Genomic DNA, 20,199 nt, shown 5'->3' with positions numbered 1-20,199 from the left:
CACACTACATTTGGATCTTTAATTCCATGTCCTACATATTAAAACACTGCCCCACATACTGACTTTGTGAGGGTTTCTTTTGAAGTATAGCTCCTATTTAATAACTAACTTTGACTACTTCCTGTCAAAATGTAACTGCCTTCTGATTATTAAATCAAATTCTTTAAAATGGACAATGAAGCTGATCAGTTCCTTTTCTCATTTCAGAGAGAAAATATTGTATGATCTAATCACTATTTTGTTCATTTCGTTCATTTTTTTGTCTAGGCTGGTAGTCCCTAGTAAACAATGTAAAACAATGTAAACAGTGGAAATGAAATCTCAATTCTTATTACTTTATAATTCAGTGCAGTCTCTCTCTGTTGCCACTTGAGGTCAGTAAACACTTGGAATATATTTATCTGTAATATACTGTGCTTGTACATCTGCACAGCTGCACGTTTTATTTATTTATTCCATTTATTAATTTAGAACCTTTTAGCTATTACATGTTTGAATTCACTGCAGCTTTAACGACTGCATTTATTTCATTGTATTCATATTTATTTTTTCTGCGCCGTTGTTTTGTTGGGCGGGGTGGTCTCACAGATGCACTGACTCCGTCTACTTCCCCCTAGAATGACTCTCCCTCTGTCTTTTATTTAAGTATATAAAATCATCACGCGCCCTTACGCTGACCCCTTCCCCTTGTGACCTGCCTTAATTGACTCCGCGCCTCCCGCCGGGCGGTCCGCTGCAACATACCTAACGCACGGAAATTCTGGAAACGCTTGGTGACAGCCAATCAGATTGCTCCCCTGCTACGTTAGCTCAGCTCTGGCAAAACAACAGCTCGCATTAATTTGTTTCCTGTTAGCATTAGCATTCGCTGCGTAATCACCGATTAACTGATCGTGTAAAATGTTAGATTAACGACAGCGATCATTTGTGGTTACTAGTTTTCCCGTTTTGGCGTTAGGGGACGCCAGAGGCAGTGCTAATCGGAGCTGCCGATCCGCTCTTAGCTGCCAGGCTGCCAGCTAACTGTAGCTAACGTTGGCCATCCAGCTTCAGAAAGATGGGGTCCATCCTGAGTCGCAGAATTGCTGGTGTTGAAGATATCGATATCCAGGCTAACTCGGCCTATCGGTTTCCACCGAAATCTGGTAAGAGATCGACAGTGTCCCTTGATTTAACTCGAGCTTAAAAAAAACGTAAACACAGTCGCAGACAATACGCACTAGTGCCCAGGGAAGTAATAAAAACTATGGATCCGATGTTTAGAATAATCTTCTATCAAACACTGTTCAACTCTGAAGGACTTAATATCAATACAAAGCGGCTTATTATTAAACTGCCACGATATTTTCTCGTTTGCTTTAAATAAACACACGTTACAATCCATATATTTGATCATACGAGAACCGAAAGACAATAAATTTGCCTCACTGATTGTTTTAGTGTCTTTCAAATTATTTTAAAAAGCAAATGTGTCTTGTTTTGGCAGTGAACGTACAATGAGACTGACAATATAAAGTAAAAGTCACAAACACATCAGATATTTTATTGTCAGCTGGAATTTCACATACCTATAACCCTACTTCAATTATCTCAAGAGCGTATAAGTTACCGATTCTGACATTTTCATGAGAAATAATTTGAAATAGCTGATAGAACGAATTGATACAACAATGTGTTCTATCAAGCTTGTGTTGAAATGAGTCATAAAATGATACAAAAGCAAAAATCAAATACTGGGGAAAAAGTGGAAATTTTAAGATTAGGTACATCACTCTATTTTATTGTCCACTACTCATGGTTGTTTATCATTTTTCATTATTCTCAGGCAATTATTTTGCCAGCCACTTCTTTATGGGAGGAGAAAAATTTGACACACCCCACCCAGAGGGATATCTTTTTGGAGAAAATATGGACCTGAATTTCCTTGGAAATAGGCCAGTGCAGGTAAAAACATATGTTGTTTCTTCCCACTTGCGTAAGATGTCATTTCTCATGTTTTGACAGATACAGTGTTAGTTATAGTAATTTCAAATGAAGTGAAATTAGTCTGGTCCTGCTGTTTTTTTCTCTCTAGTTTCCATATGTAACTCCTGCACCTCATGAGCCTGTTAAAACCCTTAGGAGTCTTGTCAACATTAGAAAGGACTCTTTGCGTTTGGTCAGGTAAGCCTTGCACTGCAGTGAAACCACAAACATTGCTTTAAAGAGAAAAACATCTCTCATTGTGACTTCATGAACATTACGCTTCTGGTCTCAGGTATAAAGATGACTCTGACACACCTGTGGAGGAAGGAGGAAAACCCAAAGTTCAGTACGGTGTAGAGTTCACCTTTGACGCTGATGCTCGGGTGGCCATCACTCTGTACTGTCAGGCATTTGAGGAATTCTCCAACGGGATGGCAGTGTAAGAATTAAATCACAAAAGTTATTTTTGAGGGTACATAATTCAACATTACCTTATTGCAGATATTAATCAATGAATTGACATTATATGATCTTATCTGCTTATTTATTGTTCATCAGACTAAATGATGAAATTATGTTTTTACCAAGGAACTGTGGTCACACCTAAATCCATTAAGGAAGCCTTAAATTTTACTAATCAATTTATTTTAGTGTAAAACAGTATGACCGGGGCATCTAAAACTGTTTTATGGGTACTGAAATTGAATCCTTGGAGTACAAAGACTAGAATAGAACATGTGTGTTGGGTCCTTAGCAACCAGCAGTCACCATGGATACTATGGATAAGATTTAGAGGATGAAAGAGACAGTTTTCTCTGAAGTTAGTGCGTTATGATAAGACAGACTGATAAAAATTTCAAGAAATGAAATGATCAAATGGATCTTCTAATAAGCGGTTTCTGGCTCACAGTATTCCTCTGGGAATTGTAATGAATGCACTGAATATCTTATGACGAGTGCACTTAAATCTTAGAAGGTTGTCAGCTCAAGTAAGATTTCTTCATCTTCTTCATCTCCCCGCATCCTTTTTTTTCCCCTGCTAACTTCTGTAGGTATAGCCCCAAGGATCCAACTATGGTCTCAGAAACTGTGCATTACAAGAGAGGGGTGAGCCAGCAGTTCTCCATGCCCTGTTTCAAAATTGATTTCAGCGAGTGGAAAGAGGAGGATGTAAGTAACTGCATCGCTCAGTGAGATCTGTTACATATCAAAAAACAGAAAGTCCCCTCTGCTGTGGGTATATGTCACTAAATACCTTCTGCAAATTTAAACAGAACACTTTTCATCTACCTGAGACAGATTTGATGCTGTGAAGGCACCGTACTTGCCCTCATTGCATATTAAAATATTCATTCTTTCTTTGCAGCTTAACTTTGACCTCGATCGAGGAGTGTTTCCCATGGTAATCCAAGCTGTGGTAGACGAAGGGGATGGTAGGTTTTACAAAACCATAGTAGTCATAACCACACATTAATGTTATGATTTATTTAAAAACAAAATGAAGAGAGAAGGACTGTCTGTAAAATAATATGAAGGATGTCCGTAATAGAATTGCACTATTACCATAGCAGGTTAGCAATTAAAATACATTGTTTGTTCTTTTCCAGATTGTCTGGGACATGCTCATGTACTATTGGCAGCATTTGAAAGAGTACGTACATACTTAAATGACATTTTAATTGTAAGGTAAACAGTGTGGATTTGAGCTCATATATTTGTTCTTTCTTTCAGCATGTTGATGGCAGCTTCTCTGTCAAGCCACTGAAGCAGAAACAAATTGTAGGTTTGAAGATGTTCTTATTTCATTATTGGGATTTTTTTTTTTTTTTAATCACAGAATGAGTTCCATAATATCTGTAGATTTTTTTCATTAGCGCAGCTGCTTTATGTTTCGACCCTCATAACCATCTGCAGCTTTTACACAAAATGCATCAAACATATCTGTGCTGAGACCCATGGGAGTCTGGCAATAACGCAGATCTAGAAAGTAGATGTTCAATGTAAACTTAGATTACAGAAAGCTGAAAGTAATTTTACAGAGACTATCTGATGTTTGTGCCTTTGAATGTGCACTGCCAAACTGATTACATCTGCTGGTTTATGGGCGTTTCTCTAATTCATCTTTAATATTAAAAAATATGACATTTAATAAGTCTTTCCAAAATGCTTATTGTGTTGTGAATACTTTTTGAGTCATGGTATCAGAGTTAAATTTCTTTTTCTGTTATCATTCTAGGTGGACCGTGTTAGCTACCTCTTACAAGAGATCTATGGGATTGAGAACAAAAACAACCAAGAAACCAAGGTTTCACTGGAGTTATTACTTTATAGACATCAGACATCACCATGTAAAATCTTTTTTTTTTTCCTGCGTAGCTCATACTTTGTTTTTATTTTGCAGCCGTCTGATGATGAGAACAGCGATAACAGCAACGAATGTGTCGTCTGTCTGTCTGACCTTCGAGACACACTCATCCTGCCCTGCAGACATCTGTGTCTTTGTAACTCTTGTGCAGACACTCTGCGTTACCAGGCCAACAACTGTCCGATCTGCAGGCTACGTAAGATACAAAGTCAAAATCTTACCATAATGAGTTTAAATTCATTATAAACATGAATAATTTGATTTGGTGCTTCTCTCATAGCCTTCAGAGCTTTGCTGCAGATCAGAGCTGTGAGGAAAAAGCCTGGAGCTCTGTCCCCTGTGTCCTTCAGCCCTGTTCTGGCTCAGACTATGGACCACGATGAGCACTCGGTAATTTCAATACTTGTAATCTTTCTAATATTGACTGATGACATGAAGGAAAACAGTTCTTGCTGGGGATTTGCATTAAATATTATACTAGACAGCAACAGCTTAATGTTTCTAAATGTAGTGCATTTTGCAAATTCAGGGCAGATGTCTTTCCATGTACAGATCAAACCTCTAATCTCATCTGAGAAAAGCTCTTTATCGACCAGACTTTGTGTATGTCTCTGGGCAGAGCTCCGACTCGGTTCCTCCTGGCTTTGAACCCATTTCGCTGTTGGAGGCTCTGAACGGGCTGCGGTCAGTGTCTCCTGCCATCCCATCTGCCCCTCTGTATGATGAAATCAACTTCTCGGGAGGTCTGGGAGGGGACAGCAGGCAGCTGAGCTCCCCAGAGCATTTAAGTGACGGAAGTCTGCAGAAAGGCAAAGTCAGCAAGTCACCGGATAGGTAAGCTCACTGTAAATATGCTTACATTCACTCAAAACATCCCAGTGTTGGTACAGGACAGGAAATTAGATTATGTGTGTCCATGTTGTATGTTAGTCCACTTTTGTTCCTCGCTGAGACACTGACTGAAAATATGTGGATGTAAGTGAAGGGTTTTTGATGTTGAAAAATCGTCATTATTAATGCATCACTTTGTTTACAAGTAAAATACCTCCAGATTAAACGTAGAGAAACTTTAGTCACTTGAGTTACTCATACAGAAAAATTAATTAGTTAAAAAAAGTAATTTGTAAGATACAGTCTTGGGTCAAAATGTGAAACTGAGAATTAATGAGAGAATGGGTTTTACTCAAAAGGAATGTTTATTTCAGATTTACTAGATTGACTTCAGAACACTGTGGACATTAAAATACATTCACTGTACAGGTTCTTTCTGGTGAAAGCTGTATAAATCTATTGTATAAATGTACATAAACAAATATACTTGTGTAATAACAATTTATCACATACATTGGAAACATCAGCAAACCACCACTTTTGTCGTTTTTTTTTTTTCCAGTTCTGATTAAAAGTATGTAAGATTTAGCACATTTTATCTCTGAGGCACATCATTTCTAAAAAACAAAACAAACATTGTAGACCAGTTAGAGTCCTACTATAGACTGTTAGTAGTACTGTAGACACTGTTGTATGTAGATACTGTTTGCTGTAAGTACTGCAGTACTTTAGTTACTGTTTGCAGTACTGTGGATACTGTGGTCTGTAGGTACTGCAGGGCAGTGTTCCCTTCTTTTCCTCTCCCTCTCACCTCCAGTCTCCTGTTAACATAGGTTGGAGTTATATTTGGATGACATACACACAGTGGCAGGTCCCTGGTTAATATGATGATGGAGCACATGTCACTACTGCTCACAGCTGATGTCTTGAGGTTTTTTTTTCCCCCCCCAAGAATGTCACCAGAGACACCCAGATCATAAAAATGCAAATACAAGGACTTTCATATAATATTGTCACTGGGTCATAGGTCCAGTCACCGCAGTGTTAACTCAAAAAGATTTTCTGAGATTGTAACTTTAAGAATAACTGAAACAATGAAATTATAAGGCAAGAAGTAAAATATGGTCGATTATGTGTTTAAACTCATGAGCAGTTTCTGTATGTAGTTTGAGGTTGTAGTAGACTGTAAATAAAGCTGGATTTTCTTAGATCGGTAAAAACAGGCGGTACTTGCAACATAATAAAATAATTTATCTCTGGCAGGATAGTCCAATGTCTGTTCCGCCTGAGAGGGAGACGCAACCAGCCTTGTCATAGTCACAATGATGAATATCGTAGTCACTGTCAGCAATGAACCTTAGGACAGAATGATTTACAGTCTATCGTCTTAAGATTTAAGATGAATGTGTAGGATGTCACCTTAATTTAAATCTGACAAAAATTTGCTTCCTTTCTACAAAGCAGAGAGAAATGTAATTCATTCCTATAAAAGTCCATTAATTATTTCCACTGCTTATGACTTACCAAAACCTTTTCTAACAGGATGAGCTCCTTAGTTAAATGTCCTCACTCACTAAATGGAAAGACCTTTATTTCACAGAACGCTTTGTAATCTCACTTTAACATGACGGTGGAATATAGCTCTCCATATTCTCTTCATCTAAACCTCGATCCTGCTGATAAATACTGTCTTTAATCTGAAATTGTCTCTTTGTTCGTCACTCCAGCACCCTCCGGTCTCCGTCCTCTCCGATCCAGGAGGAGGATGAGGAGAAGCTGTCAGAGATGTCGGACGCTCAGCCACATACGCTGCTGTCCAGCAGCCCTGCTCCCACAGACGTAAGGCTCTATTTTAGTCACCTGACATTTAAACCGTCCCTGTGGTGCGGACACAACCTTTAAAACCTTTTGTTCTTTCAGGCCACTGCGACCGAGGATGTGGCAGAGTCTCTGTCTCCAGATGACGGTAAGATTTCTCATTTAGCAGACATCTAAAAATACTGACCGGTTCAACTTATTATTACAGTCCACACATTTGTTTTGTTTTCACATTTCAATTTTCCATGTGCACTAAAGAACTTTGCGCGATGGACTTTGTTTGGATCCTATGATTATCATGTGTGGATGACTGTTTTCCTGTACTTGACACCAATTAGTTTGAAGAAGGATCTTTGAGTTCAGCAAGTAAACATGAATTAACAAGTTTATTTTCTTTCCTAGTATGATTATTGTTATTATTATTATTATTATTATTATTATTATTATTGAGTGTGATATATAAGACTAGTTCAAATTGGCCAAATGAATCCCTTTGTGTGTGTTTTTTTTTTTATTGTTTTAAGTGATTTTTAGTAATCTGATCAACCCATATTTTTGTTAAAAGCCTTGCAACTATGGCTCATTTGATCCAGACTACCTTTTACATCAGACCAAGGTTCGACTGTTTGGTTTGGATCCTTTGGCATCCTTTGTTTGAAAAGTGCAGTTTTGACTTAGACCTCACCCTAATGTCCGGACCAGTCAAGTTAGGTGCTAGTGTGATGCTAATGTCTGTTCTCTCTGCTCATACAGAGGATCGGATGCATGCTGGAGGAGACATCCTTCAGGACTGCAGCAGTGAACACAGCAGCTTGACCAAAACAGAGAGTGACCCACCAGGTGACCTGTCACTGCCAGGTTAGAAAAACAGGGGAAAAAAAATCTTCTTTACATGAGCGGGACACAGATAAGAGAAACAAGTTGGATGTGTATGAAAATGATTGGGTGCTAGTTGATAAATCTTCTGTTCTGGTGCTTCTCCTCTTGTATTCAGTACTCAAGGCTGTCATTTCCTGTGCTTTGCATCTAACCTGTGTGCTTCTCTGTGTGTTTCCTAATGCTGCTCTTCTGTTCCCTGTCATCCTGTTCCTTCGTGCTGCCTCACTTTGGGCAGCTCTAGGTCCTGATTCCTGCTCAATTGGTATGGAGGAATAACTGTGGTATGTAGGCTTTCCTGTCTGCTCTGCTTCTCTACGTATGAGCTCTACTTCTCTCACTGAATCTGAGGCTTCATATCATTCAGACATATATCCACTGTAGAGCGGCACAATATATCGTTTGAGCATTGTCATCATGATGTACGTGTGCGCAGTAGTCACACTGCAGGTCCTGCGATGTAGGAGGAAAAATTAACTCAATGTGTTCTTATCTAATTTCAACATGAGTACCTGACACACACTGCGTGCAGTGATCCACCAATCACAATCGTTCTTGATCAGTTTGGAGTGAGTTGCTGGTAACAACATTGAAAAATGAGCAACGAACCAGAGAAATTCACCGTAAACGAAGATTTGGTGCCAAAAAGAAAAGCAGCGTCAGTTATCTGGAATTATTTTGGCTACAAGAAGGATGATACTGAAACACGTGTTCTGTGTTGATAGTGCCTTAATGCACCTGTCGCCACAACGAGAGGAAACACAACTAATTAGTTTGTTGGCACCACACAGCTATCATATCCTCCTGAGTATTTTTTTACATCGCATTATATATTGCAAAAAAATTTAAATGTCTGTTTTTTCCAATATTGTGCAGCCCTAATCCACTGTCTGTCATAACTACAGAAAGCTCTTAAAGAGAACTGAGTACTGTTTTTATGCCCTTGCAGGGAGTGTAAATGGATCCCTGCGAGCCACTTATCTGTTCCTTTTTCCATCTCCAGGGTCATCGGAGTCAACGGAAAGCCTGAAAAGTCAGAGCACAAACTGCTCCAGCCAACCTCTCCTGTGTCCCACGAGCAGCCTTCACATGGAAGACGAACACCTCAACCCCTGACTCTGATCCAGACTTTCCCTCCCATCCATCTGAACACAGTTAACGCTTTACAAAGATCATCTCTCTTATCTTGTCTCCTCCAGCCCAGGATTCTGCTTCTGCGATCAGAGCAGAAGACAGCCCTGAAAGGACACAGATGGACTGGGTTTATTTCACCAATGTCTCTGACGTTAGTAACGAAATTTGACTCCTGCATTGATCTGCTTGACACTTTACTTTATGACTGAAAAAAAAAACCTACCTAAAAACCTTTCATTAACTGTCAGATGGTGTGCAGTTGTGTGTCTTGGCGAGAGTCGTGGTTTAGTAACATGGAGTCCAGAGACATTTCACTACCTGTCACGGTGGTGCTTTTAAGCACACTTACTTAAATTAACTCTATCCTTTGCGTGACACTAAATTCAGAAGAATTTCTAAACGCATCTTATGTTGTATACACCAGTTAAACACATTAAATGATGAAGTGAGAAGTTTTTGTCAGTCAGATTAATTTGGATGATCAAAAATTTTAAAACATTACTTACGTATTTGTGTCCATTTGAAGTGATTTTGCACTCCGACAGCATTGTTTATAATCCATTCCATATAGCAAGACTTTATGATGATTACTTCTCTGCGGTCTTAAGCATTTTCATGTCATTTTTATTTCAAATGATGTGATATCTATGTATCATAACTGTACTAAAATCCTGTGTAGTTACTTGCAAAATTGTATAATTGCATATTATATAAACAAAAAAAATCCTCATTTAATTAATGGAACTAAATCCAGTTAACACGCACATGTTATTTAAGACTGATAATCAGTAAGAGCTACACATTCACATCCTAACAGCTGAACTCAAAGATAGCTAAAGCCTGCAACAAGCATAGATGCTACAGCTACATGTTTGCCGACTCAGTATGGCACAGTACATGTGCTCGTCATAGATGTGGCAGATCTCTGTATAGTCTCTTTGTGGCAATGCAAGTGTCTGCTTATGTGATGTAGCTGCAAAATATATATATATATATATATGTATGTGTAGCGTCATGCATTTAGATCTATGTGCCTTCAACTGATACGGCCGCCTGCTTGTTGCATTGGACGTTAGTGTTCTTCTAAATGCTACAATATACACTATTCAGCCCGTAGACAGGATTTTTGATGCTTATGTACAGAGCCTTTTTTTCTATCGCAAACCTCATGCTATTGGAATAATGTATCATGTTATTGTTAATGAGCAATATTAAATTTTACTGTCCATTTATCATGTTATGGCCATGTATCGATTATGCATTTATTCTTAGTATTTAGTTCAAGTGGATTCTCTTTAATGTACGTTTGATTGAAAGGAGCACATCCGATGCAATAGATGCAAACACTGCATTTTATTTGTCGGGCTAGCATTTGCATGTGAATTTGTAGAGGCTTAAACCTCTCATTGCTTTAAAGTACAAAAAAAAAAAAACAAAGTGGTTATTTTGTCTTTTCCCCCCTCCTCTTCTGTGCCATTTCAACTTGACACTGTGCCTTCCTGTTCCTGTTCTGACCACTATTGACCTGGTATCCAGGATAACTCCACAGTAGGTGGTTTGTGGCGCTCTGTAAAATCAATGCCTGTCTCTCCTCGTGTGTATAGCAGCATGTGTATAACAATAAAGAACAAAGATTCAGTAGTACAACCACCACTTTGTCTGTTATTTATCACAGGAATATTCAAGGTTGAAGGTAAAAGTGGATGTAGTGAGTGTTAAATGTTGGTATGCAAGCAAGTATTAAGAGTTGCATTATTATGACGGAAATGCATAATATAAAAGTAAATTCAAGGAGTGCAAAATTACATATTAAATTAATGTTATGTGTAATTTTGCAGTCCTTGGGTTTACTTTTGTCTTATGTAAAATTACACAGAATGAATGTGTTTCTCAGGAAACCATACAGAAGAGTTTAAGATATTTGATGTTCTTATTTTTTTTCCCCCTTCATATTCACCTTACATGTAGTGATTTTTTTTCTCTCTACATGAAGCTGATCTGTCAAAATTTAACTCCCAAATACTGATGTTTATCTCTCAAATTGTACATATACTAAAGCTAAATATATTAATGTAATTTTTAAAGTCTTAATGGGCTTATACAGCTGCGGAAAAAAATATTAGCCCATGAAAAGTCATCAAAAACAATGGTTAAGCAATCAAGTACTAACGCCTGTGTGTATCGTGACTAAAACAGAAAAGAAAACATGGAATGCCTAAAAGCACTGTTTTTGTCAGTACAATGCCATAGCTATTGATGTAAGAACTGAAGTGATTTTGGTTATCAAAAAAAAAACATGGCAAATGGATAGATGTCAGCTCTGAAATTAAACTCTTATGAGCAATTTTTGTTGTTATCATTATATTTGTCCAAACTAATGTACCTTTAGTTGTACCAGGCATTAAAATGAACAAGAAATTGAAGAAAACAAGGGTGGTCTAATAATTTTTTCTGTGACTGTACCTGTATTTTGGAGCTGCAAGATACTGCATAATACATACATTAGCCCTTTCATGCATGAACTATGAGAACCTTAGTCAAGCTGTTTTACCCAGACTGTTTTTATTCCTTTTTAGGCATGAAAAAACCAATGCAATTGAAATTTATTTTATCAACCTATTTTTCACAGAGTTACAAAAATGTCCATTCAGCTGGACACCATGCATTTAACTTCTGAAGCAACGAAATATGTATTTAACATACCAATATCAGAAAATAATATACTGTGTGAAAACTATGAAATATTTAAAGTTAGTACTGATAATCTAGTGTTTTCTCATATTTTAGCATATTCTAATATTAGTTACTCACTTTATGGAGATAATATGCAAAAAAAAGGGAAAAAAAATACACTTTTTGTCTACAAAAAAAAATACTGTTAATTACACTAATGTCCCTCTGTGCAGTGAAACTTTTTGGTCAAGCTGGTTTTAATTGTAGTTGGGCCATGGACGCCTATAAAACAGTGACTTGAGGCTCTGAGTTAATATTCTACTCAAAAGGCTGATGTTAAAGATTGTTGAATATATGTGTGTTGGAATCCAAGAAACACACAGATGATGATGATACATATTTCAGGAGGTTCATGCAGCAGCACCCTGAATACACAAGCGAAATATGGTATAAAACAGCCTGCACCGACAGCAATTTAATAAGACTGAGCACAGAGCAGAAGAACATGTACAAACACACACACTCATTTCCTGGTGATTCATTGTAACCGTAACTGTTCCTGTTATTATGCTTTTTTAACTGAGGGGATAGGAGCACCACACCTCCAATGAACACACACCAATGAACACCTTTGAAACACTGACACTGACCGCCTTAACCATAACTGTGACATTTCTAATTTTATGATTCATTTACCCACGTTCCCTCTTGCTGTCTCAAGTTCATCTGTCTTTTTATAACTTAGCAACACAGCAATAGTAAATAGACTGCTACATTTTATAGACTGAGTTTATTCAGAGAGGGTTTTCATCTGGTTTCGCATGGTATTAAGGGGAATTCTATCATGTCATACTATACAGTACATACACAGCTCTCATACTGTATACCAGGGGTGTCTCATTTTAGTTCAGGGGCCACATACAGCCTAATATGATATAAAGTAGGCCGGACCAGTAAAATAATATATATAATAGAATAAGAACTTTTGAGTGAAAAAAGCAAAATTCTGTAATGAAAATGTTTGAATCCTTGAACTGTACTTGAACATAACATGAACGAATATGAATAACCTGAAAATTCAACAATATTACGCCTTAGTTTATAATTTATACATGTGCATCACAACATACAGATCACAGTTTATCTAGGAATACACAAAACATTTAATAACAGGGAGAATATTTTTAAAGTTCCACATACGTCTATTAGGACATTTCAGGTTATTCACATTTTTTGTAAAAGGCTAATCTGTAAATGTAAACATTTTTGTGAAATGTGACTTTTTTTTACACTAAGACAAAGAGAAAAATTTTCCGTTTTCCTTATTTATAGGTTATTATGATAGTATTTTACTGGTCTGATCCACTTTAAGTTGAACTGACCTAAAATGATTGTAACATCTCTGACTGTTAATATCTTCAGTGTAATTGTTGCATTTCACAAATTCATCCCACGGGCCAGATTGAAGCCTTTGGCGGGCCGGATTTGGCCCCTGGGCCGCATGTTTGACACCTGTTCTGTATACTATAATAGGATAAAATTTTATTACATATTATATAAGGCTGATATACATATATACAGTAATCTATACATGTTATCACTTTTAACATTTCAGTAGTACATGGTGGGTCTTTATTACTACAGTTGCAGAAAAAAATTATTAGGCCATCAAAAGTCGTCAAAAACAATGTTTATGGTATCAAGTCCTAACTCCTGTGTGTATCATGTGACTAAAACAGACAGAAAAGAAAACATGGAATACCTAAAAGCACTGTTTTTGGCAGTACAATGCCATAGATATTGATGTAAGAACCTAAGTGATTTTGGTTATTATCAAGAAAACCATAGAAAATGGCTAGATATCAGCTCAAATGTACTTTTAGTTGTACCAGGCATTAAAATGAACAAGAGATTGAAGAAAACAAGGGTGGTCTAATAATTTTTTCTGTGACTGTATACTGTGAGAAAGTGTTTGCCACCGTCTGAGAAAACTTTAGCAACAGTCTAAAAAGCATCCAACAAGCACTTATTAATGCCTGAGTAGTTATCTAAAACTTCAGAAACACAGAGCAAAACCTGTCGAAAATGTTGAATTTCAGAGAATGCATGCAGCTTTAATTTTCACTGTTGGTGAGCATCTGAAAAAGCCTTAGAAATAGCTTGAAATGCCTCAACGAGCATTTATTCATGTCTGAGAAATTATCTAAAATACTTTAAACACACAGCAAAACCTCTCCAAAATACCCACTTGTAGAGAATTATAGATGGCTGTTTTTGACCATGTGAAAAAAAACATTAGAAACAACATGAAAAGGCTTCATTTAATGAGCAAAAATTACGACCTTACTACTCCACCACCAGATGGTATTGGTGACCATTTAGATCCTGAGAATGTGATCATCATAAATCATACCTGTGCTGTATATTTCATTACAAAATATCTATTAAAAAATGACAACAGAATTCTGTGCTTTCTCATATTAGTATAAATGACATAGTTTTTAACAATGAAAGGATATGTAGGTATAAAAAAGACAAACATCACAGGAATAGGTTAATTTTTGCTGTATGAGGTCTTCTGTAGATGTTTCCATCTCATCTAGAAATATGAACATCTATGTTATAGCTAAGTGTTTATTATGTGTTAGTATAAAATCCCATGCACATATATGTAGTATGTAACACACCCCTACTGCTGAGTAGAGCTTCAGATGTGGATAAAATGTCTGGTGTTTAATGATGACATTTTTGGCCACCGCAGTTAACTGTCGCTCTGCTCAGCTGGACCAACAGGTGTAAAGTTTAATGAGGCTTCAGCTACGCTTTAGCCTCCAGCTCGCCTGTAAAACATAATACACTAACACGCAGTGTGTAGTGTGCGTGTATACACACACGCTATAAATGAGATTAGCATCTATAACACTTAAAGAAAGAAAAGGTCATTGGGTGAGGTTGCTCTTATGTGTGGTGGTGTAGAGTTTAATCCTCTATCAGCTTACGCATGTTTTTACATTTACAGTGTTGGGAGTTGAAGTCCATTAAACTTTCCCAGCCTGTGTTGTTTGACCATCCCACTGAGTTTTCTGAGTTATCTCAGAGACAGTCATTTAATTTATTTCTTAAAACTGTCTATATAACACTTAAATATAGAAACGTCTTAAAATGATTTATTATTTAATATGGATTTATATGTTATAATTTACTATGTCTGTAGATGTTGGCTCAGATTTCATCAGGTCTTCATTTGGGATCCTTTACATCACAGGTGTCAAACATGCGGCCTGGAGGCAAAAACTGGCCCTCCAAAGGTTCCAATCTGCCTGTAGCATGATTTTATGGAGTGCAAAAATTACACTGGAAATATTAACAGTCAAGGATGTTGAACTGGTTTTAACCTAATGTGATCTAAAGTAAAATAATAGTCTAATAACCCTTACAATAAAATGTGAACAACCTGAAAATTGATTACAATTTTAACAATATTCTGTCTGTTACGAAATATTTTGTGGATTTGAAGATCCGATTTGTAAGTTGTTAATAAGTTGACACATAATATTGTAGACATTCTTATTTTAGTTACACATTCCAAACTTTGAAATTTCAACAATGTTATGTTTGTGTAACATTGTGTGTAATGCACATGTACAAGTGGAAAGTTGAGGCATAATATTGTTAAAATTTTGCTTATTTTTATTAAGAAATTAATTTTTTTTTCTGGTTTTTCACATCTTTTTTTGTGAAAAGATAGTTTGTAAATATAAATATTTTCATAATTTAATGTTTTTTATTGCACTAAAATGAAGAGAAAAACTTAGAGTTGTCATTATTTATAGGTTTTTATGCTATTATTTTAATGGCTTGGCCTGCTTTGGATTGAATTGGGCTGAATGTGGCCCCTGAACTAAAATGAGTTTGACACCCTTGCTTTACATAGACTGGCCTCTCCTTTTAAACTAATTGAAAGCCCTGGTGTTTGTTCCTGACCATCTGATCAGGTCAACAGCAGCGTTCCATTGCTCTGTTTGTGATGGGCCTGCTGCCCTGATGACGCAGCTGAAGGCTTGAAAAGAAAGATTTCCCATTAATTGCTGCTCCAGCAGGAAACATTCAGACAAGACGGTAATCCTTACTGCAGCTATTCTGGTTCTATCTCTGAGGGCTAATTTAAACAATATTAAGGCTAAGCTTTAAGGTGGGCAACCTTGGTGTGAAATAAGCTGACCGTGTTATTTACAAGACCGATAAGGATTCGGTTGTTTACATCCATTTTTTGCACATACTTTAGGAGAAGAAAACAGCTGCTTGTTTGGCTGTGGGTTTTTAAAGTAGTGGATGCCACACACCATCTGGTGATCAATTGGCTTACTGAGGGAAAGAAAACACACTATGCTGCTTTAATGTTAAACCTTAAGGAAGCTGTAGTTTTCAGAGCCAATTCAAAATAGCACAGTCTCATACACTGAATGAAAAGGAGCATAGCTTTGGGTTTATCATTTCATAGGATCCACAATAAATGTAAAGATTCTTCTATCTTGTGTTGACAATCCGTAAACAAGTTTATTGCAGGTCAAAGTAAGCTGTATGCTCTCATTTAATTAGTCTGTGGTAAACCTCTTTGAGGCATGAGTTCACTCCAACAGCAATCTACAAAAATATCCCCCTCCCTCAGAAGAAATATCTTCACCCACATGCCCTGGATCTCCACAAACATGTGTATTAGCATGTTCTGTTACTGAAAAACACATAGATGAGTGTACAGTGCATGTGCTGACATAGATTTGCATAGATTAAACCTAATCTGAACCCATCATCAAAACAACACCTTTAACTTTACGCTTTTTGTTGTCAGTTCATCTTTTGTTTAATTAATCTTACAACTAAAAGTAATGACTGATCGTGATTTTGTGTTACGTTTTTTTGCCTGCTACTGAAATACATTGTTGAAAAAAATCCAAAATGTAATGTGCACAGTCTGCTATTTAACAGCTGAGGATTTAGGGAGTTTGGGGACACGTGCGCAGACTGTTATCCTACTTTGAGACGACCGCTTTGCAGCAGGAGATTGGAAAGAAAGAAGAGGAGGAGGAGGAGGAGGTAGCAGGCAAGACACAAAGGTCAGCAGCATCTAGTTCATTGAGTCGAGTGACAGAACAGTCAGAGGTGTAAGACAGGAGAGGCTGGCATGTTTTGACTTTATTTGTATTATTTTATTCTGCTAAGGTTTGTGGGGAGGAAAAAAATAAAGCAGAAACACAAAAAAAAAGCTTTGAGAATTAAGAAGAGCCTGGTATCATCATCTAATATTTGGGTATCATGACACAGCAGCTCAGCGGTTCACCGTTCCTCAAGCCTTTCTTTCTGAAGACGCCTGTCAGAGTGGTGAGTCCTCTGCGACAGCGGCGGCACACACTCCCAGCCAGTGAGTTCAGGAACCTCACACCACAGGATGCCATCAGTGTGTTTGAGATTGAAAGAGAAGGTCAGTTTCCTTTCTGATTATTATTATATACTCCTGACAGCACCTATTACTAGTAAACTGGTGCTTTTTATATGTCTAAAAGACTTTAGAACTGTATCTGTTTAACCCATAAAGACCCAAACATCCACGATTATCCAGAATTACGTTCTGATCTAAAGGGTTTAATACCAGTTGATCCACTAATCCTGTCAATATATGTACATAATTGGTGTAAAATACAGTTTCATGGTCATCAGATATGACCCATTTGGACATTCAGAGGCTCCATAGTTGCTGTGGAAACACCATCATCTTCTACAACATTGATTCACCAGTAAAACTCATGCAGTTGGATACATGACAGTGAATAGAGACGCTTGGTTTATCAGTAAATTATATATTTTGCTGAAAAAGTCACTTAATCTTCCGTTTTCTCTGTTTCTGATATATTAACCTTTGAATTTACTATGAGATTTAAGGAACATCTTCATGATCAGTAAATTAAATATAGAAAAATACCTGATTTTTACTGATAAAACGCAAAATTAAGAGCATAATATTACAATATATGGTGATAAATCACTTAAGAAAGGACAAATATGGAGAAAAATTCATTGTGAACTGCCACAAAAGTTGCACTGGGTCTTTATGGGTTAAGGGGAATGTGCTTTAATTTGCAATATGCCACTACTATATTTGGGTGTTTTAAATAATATCATTCAGATGATCAAGTGTATGTGATATATTTGTTCACCCTGTAGTTGTTTCTTTAACTTCATCACCTGTCCGCCCCTTCTTTCCATCCCCAGCATTTGTTTCTGTCTCAGGAGAGTGTCCACTGACGCTGGATGAGGTGCTTAACTTCCTGGGTCAGTGTCCTGAGCTGTCACTGGGTTGGTTTGAGGAGGGACAGCTGGTCGCTTTCATCATTGGTTCTGGTTGGGACAAGGAGAGACTTTCACAGGTAAGAGGATCACGTTTTTGCAATCTTATCAGGTATGTGAAGGGATTTTAAAAGGAGGTACAAAGACACATTTTTTAAGAGGTACGGGGATAAGGGAGGGGTTGGGTATCACTAGGAGTATGTGGATGGACAAGTATGTATATGTATATACAGGTGGGTATATATATATTTATGTATATGTGTTTGTAAGTATGTGAATGTATTTACATATATGTTATTGTATTATGTGTTTATGTAAATCATATTATATCTGTTTATAATAATATAAAGCCAGAAACAAAATTATTTAATGATAAGTATCAGTCATATTATAGCAGGGGTGTCAAACTCATTTTAGTTCAGGGGCCACATTAAGCCCAAATTGATCTTAAGTGGGCCGGACCATTAAAACAATAGCATAATAACCTGTAAATAATGACGAGTCCAAATTTTTTCTCTTTGTTTAAGTGCAATCAGAATGAAATGATAAAAATATGTACATTTGCAAACTATCCAAACAAAATTGATGTGAATAACCTGAAAAAACCCGAAATTTCTTGAGAAAAATAAATGCAATTTTAACAATATTACACCTCAACTTACTATTTATACATGCATATTACAGATTGGATCCACAACGGCACAAAATATTTAATAACAGGAAGAATAATGTTAAAATTTCACTTTCAAAATTTCAGGTTTTTCGCATTTTGTTGTTAAAGGATAGTTTGTAAATGTTAATATTTTCATCATTTAATGTACATTTTTACACTAAAACAAAGAGAAAAATTTGGTGTCGTCATTACTTATTTATAGATGTAATGTAATATTATGTTTTTCACATTAAACTAAGAAAATTTGGAGTCATTATTTATAGGTTATTATGCTATTATTTTAATTGAGATTATATTGGTCTGTATGTGGAACCTGAACAATTGACATCCTTGATTGTTAATTTCTTACGTGTAATTTTTGCGCTTTGCAAATTCATCCTGCGGGCCCGACTGGAACCTTTGGCAGGCCGGTTTTGGCCCCCAGGCCGCATGTTTGACACCTGGGTATTATAGTATATAGTATAGCTATGCTTAGACTAGGAAGAATATTACTGTTATTAATTATTTAAAGAAAAGGGGTGGAAGTTTATAATAAATTATGCTTCTTCTCACTCCTTTTTGAATATATATTATATAAAGTGTTTATTGTTTATTTATTTTCTTCTGTTTTGACATTCATAATCAAAATAAATACATCAATCAATCAATTTCATATGCATTCACACTTATTTTTGACCCCCCCACCACGCAGGAGGCAATGACTCAGCATGTCCCAGACACCCCCACAGTCCACATCCATGTGCTGTCGGTCCACCGTCACTGTCGTCAACAAGGCAAAGGCTCCATCCTGTTGTGGCGTTACTTACAGTACCTGCGCTGCATGCCAGGCCTCCGTCGCGCTCTGCTGATCTGTGAGGACTTCCTGGTGCCCTTCTACCTCAAAGCTGGCTTCAAGGAGAAAGGGCCATCAGCCATCAGTGTATCAAACATGCACTTCCAGGAGATGGAGTATTTGCTGCGCGGGCAGGCATATGCACGGCGAAACAGTGGCTGCTAATCACAAAACCCCAACACCCCCCCGCCCCATCCTACTTTCCCTTTCTTCAGCTCTAACAGGACTCAGGGTAGCAAAGATTAACAACACATAGCAGATAGACAGACAGAGGTACAGGGCCAGTATGCACCTCCTATCGTCACAGTATTCCATGAACAACTGAAGGAAAACTGTGTGATGACAAAGGGGAGAGTGAAAAACATCTTCAAGGTTAACAATTAAATATATGAGACATCTAATATGTTATTTGTTACTAGTGGCATCTTCGTTTGCCACAAATTAGTGCTGTTTTTCCATTTGTTTGGCAAATATGTTGAGCTGCATTAATAGAAAATACCTTGAATAACATAATAAGTTCTGATAGAAGTACGATTTTTATTTTGGTCAGTAATTTGGAAAGTTGTGGTACCTACTAAGGATGTGCAGAGAGCCCTGTATTTGTATTGTATCTGTATTTGTTAAGGCAGCAAACTTATTTGTATTTGAATAAAAGTGGAAATACCATAAATGTTCTTTTTGCATTATTAA

The 20,199-nt window shown here is 37.0% G+C and overlaps 2 protein-coding genes across 3 annotated transcripts; both read left to right on the top strand.

Annotated features, from left to right (window-relative positions):
• The first annotated feature begins 784 nt into the window (after nt 1-784).
• Nucleotides 785-10,636, top strand: mgrn1b (mahogunin, ring finger 1b). Of its 2 annotated transcripts, XM_030141236.1 has the most exons (17): nt 785-1,145; nt 1,826-1,944; nt 2,075-2,163; nt 2,258-2,404; nt 3,018-3,135; nt 3,332-3,398; nt 3,573-3,616; nt 3,697-3,744; nt 4,202-4,270; nt 4,367-4,526; nt 4,611-4,720; nt 4,950-5,164; nt 6,889-7,000; nt 7,082-7,127; nt 7,733-7,837; nt 8,094-8,139; nt 8,859-8,987. In XM_030141236.1, the coding sequence occupies exons 1-16, from the start codon at nt 1,058-1,060 to the stop codon at nt 8,132-8,134; spliced, it is 1,578 nt and encodes a 525-aa protein (XP_029997096.1). In that variant the 5' UTR covers nt 785-1,057; the 3' UTR covers nt 8,135-8,139; nt 8,859-8,987. The 2 variants fall into 2 exon arrangements, with proteins under 2 accessions (XP_029997096.1, XP_029997095.1); XM_030141235.1 differs by lacking the exon at nt 8,094-8,139 and having other exon boundaries at nt 8,859-10,636.
• Nucleotides 10,637-16,736: 6,100 nt separating this feature from the next.
• aanat2 (arylalkylamine N-acetyltransferase 2) lies at nt 16,737-20,183 on the top strand. Its single transcript, XM_030142421.1, has 3 exons — nt 16,737-17,141; nt 17,930-18,084; nt 19,369-20,183. The coding sequence occupies exons 1-3, from the start codon at nt 16,976-16,978 to the stop codon at nt 19,672-19,674; spliced, it is 627 nt and encodes a 208-aa protein (XP_029998281.1). The 5' UTR covers nt 16,737-16,975; the 3' UTR covers nt 19,675-20,183.
• Nucleotides 20,184-20,199: the final 16 nt, after the last annotated feature.

Source organism: Sphaeramia orbicularis, chromosome 8, assembly GCF_902148855.1.
Source record: "Sphaeramia orbicularis chromosome 8, fSphaOr1.1, whole genome shotgun sequence".
NCBI lineage: Eukaryota > Metazoa > Chordata > Actinopteri > Kurtiformes > Apogonidae > Sphaeramia > Sphaeramia orbicularis.
The sequence above is the reverse complement of the archived record's forward strand: the minus strand, read 5'-3'. Positions and strand labels throughout refer to the sequence as shown.